Raw genomic sequence first — 18,772 nt, 5'->3', positions numbered from 1 at the left:
GTCATGCGTACCTAGCAAACCATGTAGCACTCACAACACTGACGTTGCCATTACTTCTGGTGACCTTGATTTTGGGAAGTGGTCTACCTCTTTCATTGGTCGCTAACTTAGCACTGTAACTGAATGAATGGAATGCTTTTTGTAATAAGACGTTAACAATGTCCTCCGTTTCCAATGTCTCCATTGTGCATTTAGGATCTCGCTATCGCAGATTTCACTTGCTCTGCGTCTCTCAGACTGAGCACCGCGGCAACGCAGACCGGGTTTGTTATCGACAGCGTTGCCAGATTGGGCAGATTTCCCGCCCAATGATAATTCTTCCAGCCTAACATGGTTAAAAGCAGCCCATTTGGGTGGGAAATCGGACCAATCTGGCAACACTGCTCAACATCCAGGGATCCTGCTTATTGGTTCATAGCGCAGACGGATAGATTTTTGCGCGAATCAGACCCCTTAAGGTCCCACCCACTCAGAGGAGGATTTTCCTCCTCTCTCCCATTGAAACCCATGTTATCCACCGGCCGCCAGTACTTTCGGGAAAATGAATGGGAGTGGACGGCGGCGAAGGGAGGACGTTCCTCCCTGAAGTAATTGTCAAAAGGCGATAGGGGGTGCTAATGTCCCTTTACCCAGGGAAACGAACAGGTTAGGGAGGATCTTCCTCCCTCTCCTCAATGGAGAAGCCTCCACTGGATCATATCGACTTCACTCCAGCTCAGTGGATCGACTCTCCAGCTACATCCGTAGAGGCTACCACCAGTGCAGAGCCTGTACAACACCACCAGCCTGCAGATCCTGCATCTGGATCCCTACACACCATTCAAGACCCTATCCGCGACCCCCCGTGTATCGTGAGTCCCATCGCTCATGAGGTAGCGGTGCCGCGGCTACCAGCCGGTCCCGCAATTGCTGTTGATGAACACCATGCAGGGGTGCGATGTGCTAACTGGCGTAAAGAATTTGCTGATAAATTAGCCGTGTTAACTGCGTCGGTGGATGTAAACTCCTTAGCCATTGCTCGTCAGAGTAAACTGGGAGTGTCGGCTGGTAAACGTCGTGACAGTAGATATCAGGATCTCGAAGAGCAGACGAAGCAGTCCTTCATCGCTATCAGGGCCGAAATTGCGCGTGATCGTATGACTGCTGAATCCCCAAACACTGAGACCGGTAATGGTCGTGCTATCGCTGCCCTTCAGCGCAAGCATTTGGATGCCGAGGCAGCTGTGCGTGTCAACACGCAGGGCATAGAGAGAATTAACGCGCAAGAGGGGTTAAGAGCTTCTAAAACCGCTCGAAAATTCTGGTTAATGCAATCTGCTAGCGAAGCTAACGTCAATACCTATCGGGCAATGAGTACCGAGATGTCTGTGATGAATGACACACTAGCAAAGCTTACGATGAATGCTATTATTTGATTTGTGTTTTTGTTTTTTAATGTTTTTTCTTTTTTCTTTTATCTCGTGGAGAGGGTATTTTTTGTTTTAAACTGCATGTAATAAAACTTTTTTTCTTTTAATACCTGACTAATTAACGTTTTTTTTTTAATGTAATTTTTTATATATATATATATATATATATTTTTTTTTTTTCTATCGGCATTAAAAACTAAAGCTGTACACTATGCATAACGCCATTAGCCCTAGAAAAAGGAAATTCAAATCTATAGACGTAATCCCAAGAGACGGCGTAGATCTGATAGTGGGGGTAGCATTATGGATTTAGAACTTGAAGAGATGGCAATGAGGTATGACGCAACCGGCGATACGTCTCATTTGTCGGTTGTAGGACATGTGGGGGGTGGGGGCATGTATGCAGAAGGTTGTTTAGACATGCGGGAAATATGTGTTGGCATAGATAGAACTAGACGGGTGTTAATTGCAGCTGATGCATGGGGCCATAGCATGGCTAATGCTCTATATCAGGCAGCACAGATAAATGTTTCGAACGAGCCAGGTCTAGATGACATGGTGGGGCTAGAGGCGCCAGGAGATTTAGACACAAGGGGTGTGTTGTATGCGGGGGCAAACACACGAGATGTACTTAACGCTGTCGGGGGGTGGTTGGATAGTGCACAAGAGAGTCTATACATATCAGCGCAGATCGATGTATTGCATGGGTCGCAACGTGATGAAGGGATTGGCGAGGGTTTTCAGGACCCCCCGGCTGCGGCAGGGCTCCCTATAGAGTCGAGGGGTGTGTTGTATGCGGGGGCAAACACACAAGATGTACTTAACGCTGTCGGGGGGTGGTTGGATAGTGCACAAGAGAGTCTATACATATCAGCGCAGATCGATGTATTGCAAGGGTCGCAACGTGATGAAGGGATTGGCGAGGGTTTTCAGGACCACCCGGCTGTGGCAGGGGTCCCTATAGAGTCGAATATACAGGTCGGTGGTGGTGGTGGTAGTGGTGGTGGTGGCGTGGGGGGTGGTGACGGTGTGGGGGGTGGAGGTGGTGGCGGTGATGGCGGTGCTGTTGTTGATGATGATGGCTGTGGTGACGGTAGCGGTGTGGGGGATGGAGGTGTTGGTGGTGGTGCTGCTTATGATGGTACACCGGTGCCTGCTGTAACGGGGGAAGATAATGACGAGTTGTTTAGCTTTTTGCCCATGCGATTGGCTAATGCACCGGCGGCGTTGGATTTTGATGATATGGTAAAAGGTTATTTTCCTCATAAATTCAACACACGGGCCAACGAGTCTTATGTCGGTGCCTACCAGGGATGGAAATTAACACCAGCCACACGCCATTTGCGGGTGGATTTGTATGGTGGCGGGTGAATTGTGTCACTTCACCCGCCACTGTGGCGGGTAATACTTTCCAGTCAGGTCCGATCGAATTTGCATATCTAATACATTCGTTATACGGCGCTGCACAGTTCCACAAGCATTACTGTCAACATCCGGGCCCCTTCTTCCTCTATGCCTCTTTTGCTGAACTGCGACTGTCTCCGGGATAATATCGGTAACAGGGCTCTCAAGTCTCACGCGTTCGGCGTGAGACACACGCAATTCAACCAATGCACACGCTCACACGCCACACGGTAGGGTAACCAGACGTCCTCTTTTGCCCGGACATGCCCTCTTTTTGACACACTTTTAAAAAATGTGTGTCGGAATTTCAAAATCGTCCGGGATTTTATTAAAGCCTCATATATGTTCACATTGAATTTGAGTTGCGTTTCTCTGGGTCGTTCACAAACTAGTTAGGCTACGCCCTCCCCTGCTCAGTTCTGTTCGCTTCGCATTGGTGGAAGTGAGTAGGGGGAGTGGTTAAGTAGAGCCTTCAGATTGGACGGTTTGACCTACAAAGTTACCGTCGTGTTTTGTATTTATTATTTTACCATTATTGTTTTATAGAGACAAACATTAACAAATTCCTCCTACAGGGGATTGATAAAGTTCTATCTATTGAACAGAAAGAAACACTTGGTCATACATTACACACTTTACCACAGCATTGGCCTACTGAATGCCACAGATATATTTTCAGCATTGGACTGAATGCCACACATATTTTCTTCTGAATATTAGTGTTAAGGGCATATAATGCTTACTATCATACGTTAGTTACCATGTCTGTGTGGACACATTTGTATCAGTGGCGATTTCTCTAAGACTGCAAGGGAAGCTCAGCTTCCCCTAAAATTTCGAACATTAAATTGTCAAATATGTATTGTTGTGTTAACATTTCATTGACTACAAATTCGTTAAAATACGTTCATGCCGAAGACGAGTTCGATAAGAATCTTATCCAAGACTGACTCGATTTTGTTAACTTCTCATACATTCCCGTAATGTCAATGCATTAGACCGTAGAAGCCGAGCGTCCATTCACTTCAATGAGACTGCATGGAACAGTTTTTTTCATTGCCTCGAAACTCGACGGTCATTGGATAAATGCCCAGATTTGTCCCGCCCCCGGACGCTCAGCGTCTCTGGGGGTGGATGGAGCAGTGGGCTGGCCTGTGCTAGCCTGGACGCTGGGCTTCCGCGTTATGATTGGAGGATCAGTCGAAAGTCTGAATCACTTTTTGATTGACAGCTATTTTGAGATATACACAATCACTTCACTATCTGAGTTCAGTCCCATCGCGGATTTTGCAAGTAAAGTCTCATGACAAACTGCAACACATTTCTTGGTATTTGCTTGGCGAAATTGCTTCCATTATTAATTTCTTACACTGTGAATAAAACACATTTATTGTATTTCCTTGTTTCAGTTTAACATACTTTCCGCATTTCCTTGTTCCGAGATTAATATCGTTTTGTTAGTTCGTTCATTTATACTGTTGGCTAGGTCGGAGTGAACTAGCCAGCTAGCATTTTCTTGAAAAGGAACGGAGGGCCGAATTGAGGTATAAATAAATTGACAACTATTTTGATGTAGGCCAAAAATGAGCTTCCCCTCTTTAAAAGACCAGCAGCCGCCACTGATTTGTATGCAGTCACATGTAAATACAAAAAAACAAATGTTCCTATTGACTTATGATGGTGTAGCCATGCATGTTGTTTTATTATTAATATGTCAATTCGTTTTTTAATGAAAATACTTTGTATAGATGAATTATCCCCAAACTTGTCATCGTAACACCAACTGATGTGTATGAAAAACACTTTTCTTATCTATTGTTACTATTATATTGTTTAAAATGTACGCATATATTAAAAAATATATAGCGTATAAAAAGTGGCTGGTAAAAAAGATGAGTGGCTGGTAGATTTTTAAATCTACCTGCCACAGTGGCTGGTGGGCAAAAAAGTTAATTTCCATCTCTGGTGCCTACCCTGAGATCTCATACTATGGTTATGATTCCATGACTAGCGATCAAAAGACAGATTTCGTTATTTGGTACAGATCTGTACGACGCAAAAAATTTGACTTTCAGAAACAGCTGCGTCGCTACTGTGTCAACGATGCGATGATCCTGTACACGGCGTGTGGGATCTACAGGGAAAATTTCATAGAGTGTGCCACTATAGACCCCTTGGCCTATGCCACTCTGGCTTCGGCGTGCATGGCCACCTTCAAAAAGTCGTTCTTGAAGAAAAACGTCCTGGCATTGACCTACGAGGGGGTATATCGGAAAAAGAAAAAGTCGTTCTCATGTGCATCCATCCAGTGGCTTGAATATCTATCCCGCTCCAATAACCTGGAGATTCGGCATGCTCTCAACCATGGAGAGGCTAAATATGGGCCATTCATCCTAGACGGACATGCCCCGTCTATAAACACAGCCTATGAATTTGCAGGATGCTTTTATCATGGGTGTGAACATTGTTACAACGCTGGACACCAGAACCCTGTCCTCAAGAAGACCTATGGCGAATTGTGGGTGCAGTTTCACCTCAAAGTCAAGGCTCTCAAAAGAGATCATGGTTTAAGAGTCGTGGTCATGTGGGAGTGTGAGTGGCACCGTCTGAAAAAGACCAATGCTGCAGTGCAGGCATTCTTGGCTACTCTGAAGATACAACCCAGGATTGATCCTCGCGACTCTCTCTATGGGGGTCGCACCAATGCCATCAAAATGTATCACAAGGCCGAGCCCGGTGAGAAAATACGCTACTATGACTTTACCTCTCTCTACCCCACAGTACAGGCTCGCTGTCCTTATCCTGTAGGACACCCCCAGATCATTTTCAGGAATTTTGGTCCTTTGGATGGGTATTTCGGCATCATCAAATGCACTGTGTTGCCCCCCAGAGGTCTTTACCATCCTGTGCTCCCTTACAGGTGTCATGGTAAGCTGATGTTCCCCCTCTGTGGCACATGTGCCACTGAGCTCAATCAGACAGACGCGTGTCATCACTGCAACGATGAACGCGCTCTGACAGGCACCTGGGTGACTTTTGAGCTACAAAAAGCAGTTGAAATGGGCTACGTGTTAATCCAGATGCATGAGGTGTGGCACTACCCCGAACGGTCAGAGACTCTGTTTAAAGGGTATGTCAAAACGTTTCTCAAGCGTAAACAGGAGGCTTCAGGATACCCCAGCACAGTGGATACTGCGGCGAAACAGCAGGTGTATGTGCAAAACTATCTGGCAAAGGAAGGCATACAGCTGGATCACGACAACATGTGTGTGAATAAGGCCATGCGTAATTGCAACAAGTTGATTCTAAACAGTCTGTGGGGTCGCTTTTCACTACGCCCAGACCTACCCACTTGTGAGCTAATTTCTGAACCTGAAAGGTTCACTCAGCTCATGTTTAGCGATAGCTATCACATTAGTCACTTTTGCTTTATCTCTGATGATGTGGCCCTTGCACAATGGAAACACGTAGATGCACGTCTCGCAAGGGCGCGGGATGTCAACGTGATTGTGGGGGCTGTGACTACCGCCCATGCCAGGCTCATGCTCTACGATCTTCTAGACAAACTACAGGAACGTGTCCTCTACTGCGACACAGACAGCATCATTTTTGTTTCTAAGGAGGGTGATTGGGTACCCCCTTTAGGCCCTTATCTGGGCGACTTGACCGATGAGATAAATGATGGTGATCTGTATGGTACCGAAGAGGAGGATTACATTAGCGAATATGTCTCAACAGGTCCTAAAAGCTATGCATACCACACCCGTGACCACAAGTCTGTCGTCAAAAGCAAAGGGGTGACTTTAAATGCAGCAAATGCTAAAGTGGTCACCCAACAGACCCTGAAATGTCTATTGGATGATTTTGTCAACCATCGGCCTCAAACCCTCGACATCACCACCACAGTAGATACCATCCAGCGAGATAAGACTAGGTTTCTGCTAAAAAACGCTACTGTAGTTAAACGGCTTAGGGTGGTTTACAACAAACGCAGGGTCTTCCCCGACTACACCACGCTTCCTTACGGTTATTAACCATTTTGTTTATTGTTTTTCACTTTTTCACATGATCCATGTTTTTTTCTTCTTCTTCTTTTTACATATCGTTTTCAAATGATCCATGTTTTTATTCATTTTATATTTTTGAGGGGGTATGCATATTGTGTTAAGAAAATCAAATCATACTATGCTATTATCATGCTATTAGCTATTTTGTTTTTTATTGTTTTCAAATGATCCATGTTCTCTTCTTTCATCTTTTTTATTTTAATAATTTCTGTATTTTGGGGGGTATTCATATTGTATCTGTATATACTTTTTTTTATGCATCATGTATTAATGATGAATGACTGTGCTAATAATCATGTCGGTGTTAATAAAGAATGTTAACTGTCAAATGTTTCACGGTTCTATGGTCACAATACATCCGTCCATCAGAGGGGATGCACACAGACCGCAGAGATGGCTGCTGTACACACTACGTTCGACCCTAGACTTCAACACCCGTTCAGCATGGTAGTATCGGGACCTTCAAACAGCGGCAAAACCTACTTTGTCAAAACAGTCATTGAAAATATGGATCGGTTATTCTCAGAAAAGATTGAGAATATAGTATATGTTTATTCATGCTGGCAGCCCATATATGATGATTTGCTTAAAATAAGGAACATTCACTTTGTAGAAGGGATCCCCAAATCTCTATGTGATGATGCAATCTTACCAGTCCATACTAGAAATCTGCTCATTATTGACGACTTGATGAACGATGCATGCAATAATATAGAGGTTCAGTACGTTTTTACCAAATATGTACACCATCGTAATCTCAGTTGTATGTATCTGGTCCAGAATTTATTTATGCAGGGTAAAACCAGCCGTACAATTAGTCTAAATACCAATTACATGGTTTTGTTTAAGAACCCTCGTGACAAATATCAGATTATGTTGATAGCCAAACAGATGTTTCCATGCAAGACAAAATATTTTCTAGAAGCCTTTAACGATGCTACCGACATGCCTTACGGCTATCTACTTGTAGACTTTAAAGCCATGACCCCAGACAACATGAGACTTAGAACAGATATATTGTCAGACCGGCATGTTGTATACACTCAGAGAGCCAAAGTGATTAGCCCAAAAGACCATGTCCTCACGTATAAGTAGAAATCGTGAGCGTCTTAAGCAACTATATAGCGCCCCTCCGGCCCAACGTAAAGTTATCCTCAGGACAGCCAACGCCGACTTTATCAACTCGCTGTGTGAAATAGCCTTGAACATTTTACAAGGCAAGGCAAGGCAAGGCAACTTTATTTATATAGCACTTTTCATACACAAGGCAGACTCAAAGTGCTTCACATATAAACATTGTCATACAATAAAATAAAATAATAGATAAGTAAAAGAAAAACATATGCAAAGAAATGGGTAGAATAGAAAAAGGCATTTTAGTATTAAAATAGAAAATAAAGGCAAAGTTAAAAAAGCTTTTTAGAAAGTGCAATGTATTTAAGATTTTAGCAGAAAGCTATAGCAAACATAAAAGTCTTCAGTCTTGTTTTAAAGGTGCTCAGAGTTGGGGCAAGTCTTAAATCCTCTGGGAGTTTATTCCAGCTATTTGTTGCATAGTAACTAAATCCTGCTTTCCCATGTTTTGTGTTTACTCTGGGGATAATTAACAGATTGGTCTCAGAGGATCTTAGTGGTCTAGAAGGCTGATGTAGTGGAAGCATATCAGTTAAGTATTTTGGGCCTAAACCATGTAGGGATTTATAGGTTAGCAACATGATTTTAAAATCAATTCTCTGACCTACAGGAAGCCAATGTAACGATTTCAGAATTGGTGTAATATGATCAAATTTTTTGGTCTTTGTTAGAACTCTAGCAGCAGCATTCTGAACAAGCTGAAGCTTCCTCAGAGTTTGTTTTGGGAGACCTGTGAGGAGACCATTGCAGTAATCAAGCTTACTAGTGATAAAGGCATGTACAAGTTTTTGTAAGTCTTCGGTGGACATGAGCCCTCTAAGTCTTGCTATATTTTTAAGGTGATAATATGCCGATTTTGTAACTGATTTGATGTGACTGTCAAAATGTAAATCTGAATCCATGATAACCCCTAGATTTCTGGCTTTGATTGAGGTTTTCAGGGACAGAGAGTGAAGGTGTTGGGTTACTTTAAGCCTTTCCGTTTTAGAACCAAATACAATTATCTCTGTTTTGTCCTCATTTAGTTGAAGGAAATTTCGGCACATCCATTCCTTCACTTGCTCAATGCACTGGCACAGCAGATCTATGGGCCGATAGTCATTTGGTGATAGCGATACATAGATTTGCGTGTCATCAGCATAGCAATGATGGTCAATATTGTTATTTTGCATGATTTGCCCTAGTGGGAGCATGTAGATGTTGAATAAAGAGGGTCCTAAGATCGAACCTTGTGGGACTCCACATGTCACATTGGTTGATTCTGATACAAAGTCGCCAATGGAAACAAAGTAGTTCCTATTTTGTAGGTAGGACCTGAACCAATTTAAGACAGTGCCTGAAAGCCCCACCCAGTTTTCTAACCTTTCCAGAAGTAATGTATGGTCTACACAGTGTCGAATGCAGCACTGAGGTCAAGTAGCATTAGTATTGAGGTTTTGCCAGAGTCTGTGTTAAGACGGATGTCGTTTACAACTTTAATAAGGGCGGTCTCAGTGCTGTGCAGGGGTCGAAATCCTGATTGGAAGGTGTCATAGCAACCAGTTGATGCCAGGAAGTGATTTAGTTGCTGGAGGACAACTTTCTCAATGATTTTACTTATGAAGGGTAGATTTGATATTGGTCTGTAGTTGTTAATAATAGAGGCATCTAGGATCCGCTTTTTTAAAAGGGGTTTAATAACTGCAGTTTTCAAAGCTTTTGGGAACTTGCCTGACTGGAGAGAGTTGTTAACTATCTGCAATATGTCTACTGCTAGGCAGTCGAAAACAAGGCAAAATACCTCTGACTCCGCGCCAGCATACGAAATTGCGTAGACGAAAGAAGGACCTCAGAATACTCGTCAATAAAATTGTACTAATATCTAGAAAGAAAAGACTAATCAATCAGACTGGTGGATTTCTTCTACCCCTGCTGTCTGTGGCCATACCGTTGTTTACAAGCCTGTTCTCAAGATGAGGGTGATTATAATTGATCATACGCACAAGATGTATCTAGTTCCTCAACAACAACTCAATGCCTTAAAGCATACCCAACCCAGGGATTCTGTTAGACAGACTGCTGAAAATGAGCTGGATAAGGCCATTGCGATGGTGTTGAACACTCCCGATACAGACCTATATGAAAAAGCGGCCAGGTACGGTGCTGTCCTGCAGCGTTATCTATCCATGGTAAAGCAAGGGCAGCGCGAGCATGGAGAATTAACTCTGTCACTTGCTGAGGGGGACCCAGTTCATACGCCTATGGCGGCACAGCATAGTGTTGATGACGATGATGGCACCGGCGATCATATCTATAAGGATATAATGAAACATATACCCGTCAGAAGCAAGAGCAATACCAGACATATCCTGGACTCTTTAAAGAAATCTAAAAATGTTTCATGGACGGACAAGGGGGAGATCATATTACAAGGCGAAACTATTAAGGGGTCCCATATGTTTGATTTGTTAAAGAATGTTACCGCCCCTTACCATGTTGTCGAATCTGTCAGACCACAGGGATGGAATGTATTTATGAAATCTTTAGCCAGTAATAATATACCACTATCGGCTATCCCTAATAAACAGCTCAGGCAAACTGTAGACATGTATAAGCATAGTCCCGTCACTACGGGCGCCACTGCGATGGCCTCCGTCCCTGTCTCATCTGATAAAAGGAGGAAACGCAAGCAGCCCTTGTCATCTATTACTTCCCCTGGAATGCATATGGCCGAGTGGTTACCATTTTAAATTATGTATCTAAATGTATGTTTTATCCGTAAAAATAAAAGAAAACAGTACGACTAAAATGTAATGAAATTATTGTACTTTTATTATCAATACAGAAAACAACCATAACAACAACAACAACACATGTTACATGTTACATCCGCATACACATGACTGCACACACATCATATCATGTTCATTACAGACATTAGGTTGTACACGGTTAACTAAGTCATAAACCTTTTCATCATTACGGGGTAAATTATCCCCATACATTTTCAAAAACTTGATAGGATACCCCTTTTTGCATATTAAACAAGAAAAAAACACAATGATGCCCACATGCTGTACTTGACGGATCCTGGACCTGTTGTGTAGAATGATCAACATCTTTACAGTGCTGATCGAGAAAACGCTGTATGGTCTCAGGAAACTCAGAGTATGAGGGAGGGTTGCCGTAGGAGTCGAAAAAGTAACCCTGTCTCTCATCAGTAATATAGATAGCTAGCCAATGCGCACCGGACATATGTGAAGGTTCGGTGTTGACCACCATCATTGCCGGCCTCTGATGAATTTCCCAGGGTAGGTGATCACACGGTAACGCACCGAGAAAATATGCCTTGTGTGCCATTTTCTGACACACGGCTGTTAGCTCTATAGTATTCATATCGCACCACCTTTTTCAGTAATAGTCAAGCAGCACCTGTCGTCTATTTGATATTTCTATAACAGAATCATAAACTGCATAACATATCAAATTGACCGTTGTAGCCAATGCTGCTCTGAATCGTGCCTCTAGCCTCACATTCCCTGTTCTGACTAGCGATACATGTTGTCCACAGCCCTCATCTGCCTCAAGGTTGAAACAAAATAATGCATACCGTCCCCGAATTCCTTATGATTAATGGCTATTTCTCTATCTTTGAGCTGTCGCCCTGTAGCCTGAATGAGCTGGAAATATTCTCGTGTATAGAGACCATTTCTAAAGTCAGGCTGAAAGGGTTTAGAGGGATATGCTTGACCGTCGCAATATAGGGATAAGAACTCAATGCCGAAATGCTGGAATCTGAAAGGATTCCTGGCATAGCTCCCTGTGAATGCTTCGTTATTCACAAAACCTATAATAACCATCTTGGGTATTTGGCCTAGAAATAGATTATCCTGTGTGCATATACGGCTGCCCGCAGCGATGGATACATTCTTTAGACATACCCTATCAACAGGGTATTTAACGTTAGCTTGGTTTAACGCACGGGCATGTGCCAGCTTGACGCCTGGTGCTACCGATACCTTTTTAATGAAAACATTTGCAGACGCTATAGAGACACGGTATTCCGCAGCACCATCGGACATGAGACAGAAATCATTTTTTGCTCTAATGAATCTCATGCGGAGATCAACTCCGTTAATCAACAGTTTCTCCTGAAAAAACATATCGACGTGTATAGGGGATATCAGCTCCACTATACGACTTCGCCCCGTATATTCACTCCTAGTCGTTAAGCCTAGATTGAGACCTCCAGGAAGAATCTCGTCCATATGTCCGTGTGTGTCTTTCTGGAATAGACCACAGCCAAATTGGGTGTCTAATGTTCCGTTTCCATAGTTTAGCAGGCATTCTATTATGCCTCTGTACGGATAGGTGTTTGACGACTGGGTGATAAGCCTATCACCAAGAGTAATATCTACTTGGGAGAATAACGTGCATCCTGGATAGTTAATCAGTCCCACGGGTGCCGCCGGAGCAAAGTCTGTTTCATCAGGATTAGTAATCTTGATCCTCAGATGTAAATACGTGTTGTTTAGATCTATATAGTCTTCGCTACTGGCCGATACAAAGAACTCTATGGGTCCACCATCTGTTAGCGCCGATAGCGGGGGTATTTCAATATATGTACTTTTTTCTATCGATGTCTGCGTCATCGGCAGGGAGAAGAGATCCAGCTCGCTCTTAATGCATTCGTCTGACATGTTATGTAGCAACGTCGCCTATAATATGTTTAGCAGCAGTCTTCAGATGAGGCTTTGCTATGCTAACCCCTCGCCTAAATAACGGAATAGCCATTCTAAAGAGGCTACGGAACATCCCTCCGATGCCAGCTCCATATTGTGTGCTGCTACCCTCATAGCCAGGTAGCCCACTCCCTGCTTGGTTTAAATAATACTGAACATATTTGTTCTCGTCGTAAGGCGGTCTATACCCCCTCATCCTTATAGATGGTACTATGGATTCTACTGTTTTACAGGTCTGAAATGCAGCTTGAGTATCACTTTACCGTGTGTGAATTTTATATTTGTATTCTGGTCAGACTTTAGATCGATTTCAATATCTCCAAGAGGGTCTCGGGCTACGTGTACGTAATGCGGCTTGTCGAACATGTGAATGCAGTGTCTCCTGCTGGTGTCGGTTATATTAATACTCCTTAGCAGGGGGACATAACTATCTCCGACCAGCTGATGGTCAACGATGTCGCTATATATGAACATGTTGTAACACCCGCCGTGAATATCGGTGGGATGGGGGGCGTATGCTGCATACGATTTATGGGCTGGTAGCTTGACCCCTGCATCGAAACCCAGCATAGCAGCCAGTTTTCCTCTAAAGACGATAGATATGTGATCGTCTCCTTCTACATAAACGCGGTTTCTAATACCTTCATGATGTAGTATAACTCTACCGCCAGGATCATATTTGGCCCAAGTCTTGTTGATTTGTAGTAATAACGATCCGATGCTCTCATAAAGCCCACCAACTAATAGACATGATGTCCTATGACCCGTTTTACCATCGTGAACGGTCATCGTAGCGTCCTCGGTAGGAAAACTATGCCAGCTGCATGGGTACTGAGCTTCAATTAGGCCTACTTCATAGGGCTGCTTGGTGTGTATAGATTTTGCTAATTTAGTTCTAAAATTCCATATCTTATTTTGTGGGTAGATCCCTGCCGATGCATTACTCGCAAGAGTCACATAGAAACCCCCAGACACCTCCTTATCCATCGTACACTCTGGTTATAATGGATTGTATGTCTCTTGTATGTCTCTTTATGCATCGACTAGTGTCTTTTCAGCTATCCATGAATTGAATGCCTCCGGCCAACCCAACCATTTGACATATAGCAGATTCTTAGACCCCTCCCTTTTTCTATCTATAATCTTTTCTATTTTATACACCTTGTTTTTAGACACTATAACTTTTTGTAGCTCTTTCTCATAAAATGTTCCATGAACAGGGGCACCTGCATAGTCTTGCAGCTTATAGACTGGAGGACACCTTGCTATGCGCTGCGATATTACAAAATATTCATCCATAAATGTCTGCTCATACCCCTTTCGAAATGTAGCTCTGACTTTTGAAATTCTAACCGTGTCACCAACATCGTATCTAAACACCACCATCGGCTCTTGAGTGGTTTTGTATAGCGTATTAAACACTGTTTTCTCATTATCTTTATCAACGCTGACCGGGGTCATTTTTATCGATCTATGATATGAATGGTTATAAGCATGGACCATATCCTATAGTTTATCCACATATCGTTTGGAGTTGGCAGCTGTTAAATATCTCCACATGCAGGTTTTCAGAGTCCTGTTGAAGCGTTCCACTATACTGGCCTTGGTCTCGTTAGATGTAGAGAAATGTTTGACGTTGTACCGCTCCATCAAACGCTGAAAGATCTTGTTATAAAATTCTTTGCCAGCGTCAGTCTGCAGTTTATCGGGGGTACGCCCTTCACCGAGAATATCATCAAAAGCTTTAGCGACGTCGATAGCCCTCTTGGATGGTAACGGATGAACCCATGCATGTTTTGAGAATACATCGATGCACGTCAACAGAAAATGCACACCATCATTTTCGGATGAATACTCTGCCATATCCACTAAATCAGCCTGGAACTGTCTATCTATCCCACTAACCAATACTCTATTTCTGCGGAAATGTATCGGTGCCGGTACATGCAGGGTGTAGGGATCCTGCTTCAGCAGCCATTTCGTGATATATTTTAGTGGAGGTACTGCACCCTCACTATGCTCGAGGGCCGTTCTTAGTTTATTGATGCCGCCGTAACCCCCTGGTCCGGAGGGATCATAATAAGTCTTATGCAGCCGTTTATCCAAAAACGAATACTGAAACACTGATCAGAGTTATCCATCCTTTTATTTAAAATGTCTGTCCACTCAAAACAATTCTCAGATAAAGCTTACAGGCAGTTTTATTTTTCTGCACCATTTTACAAGCCATCATTCTAGCAGTTCTAATACCCTCGGCGTTTGAGGCATTATTCAACTTCAAGACATCCGATACAAAAGCACATATACACATGACATGTCCGACGGTAAAACAGTCACCATCGGGGAAATGGGTAAATACTTCAGCTAACATTTGATCAGTATGTTTATCATGCAAGAATTTCATGACCAGATCATTCCACCCCTTATACGTACATTTGATATAAGCATTATGTTGGACATACGTATCATTTTCTATGGCAGCATACATCAAAACGGATAGTCTTTCTGATACAAACTTGCTATCCGCATCATACGCATAAGAAAACAACACCCCCATTATAAACGCCACCCGCCAACAGGCTTTGGTTTGCCTAATGACAATGTAGGACGCCACATTTGTATGGCTTCATGTATCAGAAGCAGATGTTCATCGGACACACCTTCGGTGGTCATTAAATCCAGTTTTTCGGTATCATTGGTATTGCATATTAAATCACATAGATAAGATTCGACCACACCATAGATTTTTCCGGGGGACACAGTCAACCCTGTAGTCTTCTTTAAAACAGTTTCTAAAAGTAACAGGAAGGGGTGTCTGTCCAGGATCACACAAATGTCCTGGTAGTGGGATTCGTAGTGATGATGTGTCGCTCCCTGCAGGCATGAATGGCGTCGTTGACTTGGGCAATCACATTGGCATCCCCAGCAGGCCGCTTGCTTCTGATGGCTGATGATGGCTACCACACAGAGCCCCGTGGTAAATCGCAGAACAGCCAGCGATGCAGGGTTTAAACGGATCTGTATTGATACAGGCCATCCGTCATCTCTCATAGCAGTGTCCACCTCCAGCTCACTGTCCTCTCCGATGTGTAGGAAGGTCAGATTCAATCCGGTCAGATAGATGGCATACTCGTGAAGCCAGTGGGGTCCGGGTTGTACAGCCTTTAAATCAGCAGTCTCCATAGCCACACCCCCACCTTGCACATGTTCATCATTGACCTGTGCTGCATAGCGTATCAAAAATATACCATTAGAATATGAAAATAAAAAAAACACACACACAACACCCACATATTAATATAAGGTATAGCCTATCAAAAAACACATTTAAAAAGGAAAATAAAACACCCTTAATACTACTAGCATGTACCCCCACCTTCTTATACATTGCTGACATTTTCTAATGCTAGCATAACCCTAAACATACTCAAACACACCATGTACCCCCTCATCAAACCCAGACGACTCAAACAGGCACATTCGGCATTCATCATCAGCTGTGCTCCATGGTTCTTCATTCGTCTTAGCCATAGAATCAATCTCTGCAAAAATTCCATGTAGTGCAGACAAATCAGCCCACTGCATGAAAAAGACATTATCAAAATAATCAGCAGCTTCTAAAACACTGGCGCGTAGAGGAGAGCTACCGATGCAATGCATATCATAGCACTGTGGTAGCTCGTCTGTATCAACACAGCGTCTGAAAAAAATGAACTCCTGTGGTCTCTTCGTATGATAGTTTGCATCCATGCGATGAATCCTCGATTCATACTGAAAGGTCCATTGGAATACATGGGTTCCCGCATGCCATGTACCCCGGACACCGTCTAGCATGGGGCATAAATTCTCCAAGAAAAAATTCCATTCGTGAACGTTCAACCGCCACTCTGTAGCACAATCTTTAACATTCAAAATAACACAGCCATCGACCCATGATATTACATACTCCAAGCCGTATTCGCCAACGTGGGTGAATGAATCCCCGACACTCCGGTCTCTCAAGCCTAAAACAGGCCTTGTTCTTTTGAGTGGAGCATTAAGCAGTACCGCATCTCCACAACTATTTACATAGTTAGACACAGGCGTACTAAAGTCGGACATACCATCAGGCATCTGGTTTTCAATATCCTCATTGCTCGACGCAGAGTCGTCCATGGCGGGAGAAGACAATGGTGTCGGGGTACGAGGGCCCCTATACAACCAAATAGCACTATCTGATCTACGGGTTTCTTCTGATGAGCAGTCCATGTTGAATGAAAAGAACACTGCAGACAACTTGATGAATGCGGGGACCCTACAGCAGCCGTCGCCCCCTTTTTAAACTATGTTTACGACCCGTCATAAAACATAAACAGGAAGTGGCACCTGTGAATAGGGATCCCCCCTCCACCCCCACCCCCTCCCCAACCGGAAGTGAGTGCAGATAGAAAGGGACCCACATGGGATATATGATATACTACTACTGTATATGCATTGTGAATTTATAAGGCTACTCTTTCTGACCACTAGATCTGCCCTAATGGACATTGCCTATGGCGGTGGAACTCCCAGCCTGTGTTGAAGTTTGGCATGCAGGCCGGGGACTTTCTACTTTCCTCAAACATCTTGCTGTCTGGAAACAACTATGCTAAAGTTGCTCTCCTCCTCAAGTTCATGAACATCCGAATGGTTAACCCGACCACCCACTACACAATCCAGGACACGTATACTGTGTTGACACCATCAAAGAATACTGGGAAGAGAAGAGGTCTGAGGCCATCAGCCGACTTCAAGGGAAAGATGTTGTGCTCTTGGGTGTGTATTTTTATATTTTACCGTGTTCTACATACATTTGTATAGTGTTAAGTTCAAAAGGTTTTTTATTCGCCATTTGTGCATAAACCTGACAGTTCAAACACATTGGAATTATTGTGCAGGGCTTCCCAAGTCAAGTACAGTATTAATACAAAGAGAGAGATCGAGAGAGAGAGAGAGGGAGAGAGAGAGAGAGAGAGAGAGAGAGAGAGAGAGAGAGAGAGAGAGAGAGAGAGAGAGAGAGAGAGAGCAGCACAATAAATAGTAATAATAAAAAATATAAAAAGTTTTAAAAATTGAGATAAGGACAAATTGCATGTAGTTCATTGCATTTCAGAGAGCACCACAGTAGATAGTGATTTAAAATTAAAAATTAAAAAATATATATACATATTAAATTAAATTGAATTCAGCCGGTCAACCATACTGTATAACCACATGTAGCAACGTTATTGCACGTAGGAAGTGGGGGTAGGGTGGTGAGTATATATTTAAATAAATAAATAAAATACAATATTGCACATTGTATTTTTTCAGATGTTCTCTGTTAATGCCATCAGTCGCACTGTTGCAGGGAAAAAGCTATTGAAGAATCTTCTTGTGTGTGTGACACTGTCCGCTCTACTGTGTCTGAGTCTGTATTTGCCATGTTTGTTATTGAGTAGAGGGTGAGCTGGGTGGAGGGAGTCTCTAATGATTCTCACTGCCCTTTTCCGACTGTAAATAAAGTCCATGGAGGGAAGTGTGGTCCCAGTAATCCTTTCAGCCGTCTTTATGACCCTTTGGAGTGCCCTCCTCTCTGCCTGTGTGGTATTCCCGTACCAGACAGTGATACCTGAAGTGAGAATGCTCTCTACAAGTCCACTGTAGGCCAGGGTGAGAGGATGCTGGTTTAGTCCCGATTTCCTGAGCAGTCTGATGAAATACAGCCGCTGCTGGGCTTATTTCACTGTGGCAGCAGTGTTTAGAGACCAGCTCAGGTCAGACATCACCTGCAGTCCCAGGAATCGGTGGTTGTCCGCCCTCTCCACCTCAGTCCCTTGGATGGTAAGGGGCTGTAGGGGGGCAGGACGCCTCCTGAAGTCTGCTATCACCTCTCTTGTTTTGGCTACGTTGAGGATGAGGTCATTCTCCTCTCCATAGATGAGAATATCCTCTATCACAGTGGTTTTCAAACTGTGGGGCGCGCCCCCCCTGGGGGGCGCCAGAGTTCTTCAGGGGGGGCGCGACGTGAGAAAAAAAT

General features: G+C 43.5%; 1 protein-coding gene across 1 annotated transcript in view; it reads left to right on the top strand.

Moving 5' to 3' along the window:
• The window catches only part of LOC130390975 (uncharacterized), a 22,925-nt gene extending 4,564 nt beyond the window's left edge, over positions 1-18,361 (top strand). The window contains exons 5-6 of the mRNA XM_056601157.1: positions 17,245-17,438; positions 18,355-18,361. Coding sequence (XP_056457132.1) covers positions 17,245-17,438; positions 18,355-18,361 — 201 coding nt within the window. The remainder of the gene's footprint in view (positions 1-17,244; positions 17,439-18,354) is intronic.
• Positions 18,362-18,772: the final 411 nt, after the last annotated feature.

Source organism: Gadus chalcogrammus, chromosome 10, assembly GCF_026213295.1.
Source record: "Gadus chalcogrammus isolate NIFS_2021 chromosome 10, NIFS_Gcha_1.0, whole genome shotgun sequence".
NCBI classification, from domain to species: domain Eukaryota; kingdom Metazoa; phylum Chordata; class Actinopteri; order Gadiformes; family Gadidae; genus Gadus; species Gadus chalcogrammus.
Note: the sequence above shows the minus strand (reverse complement) of the source record. Positions and strands in the feature narration are given on the sequence as shown.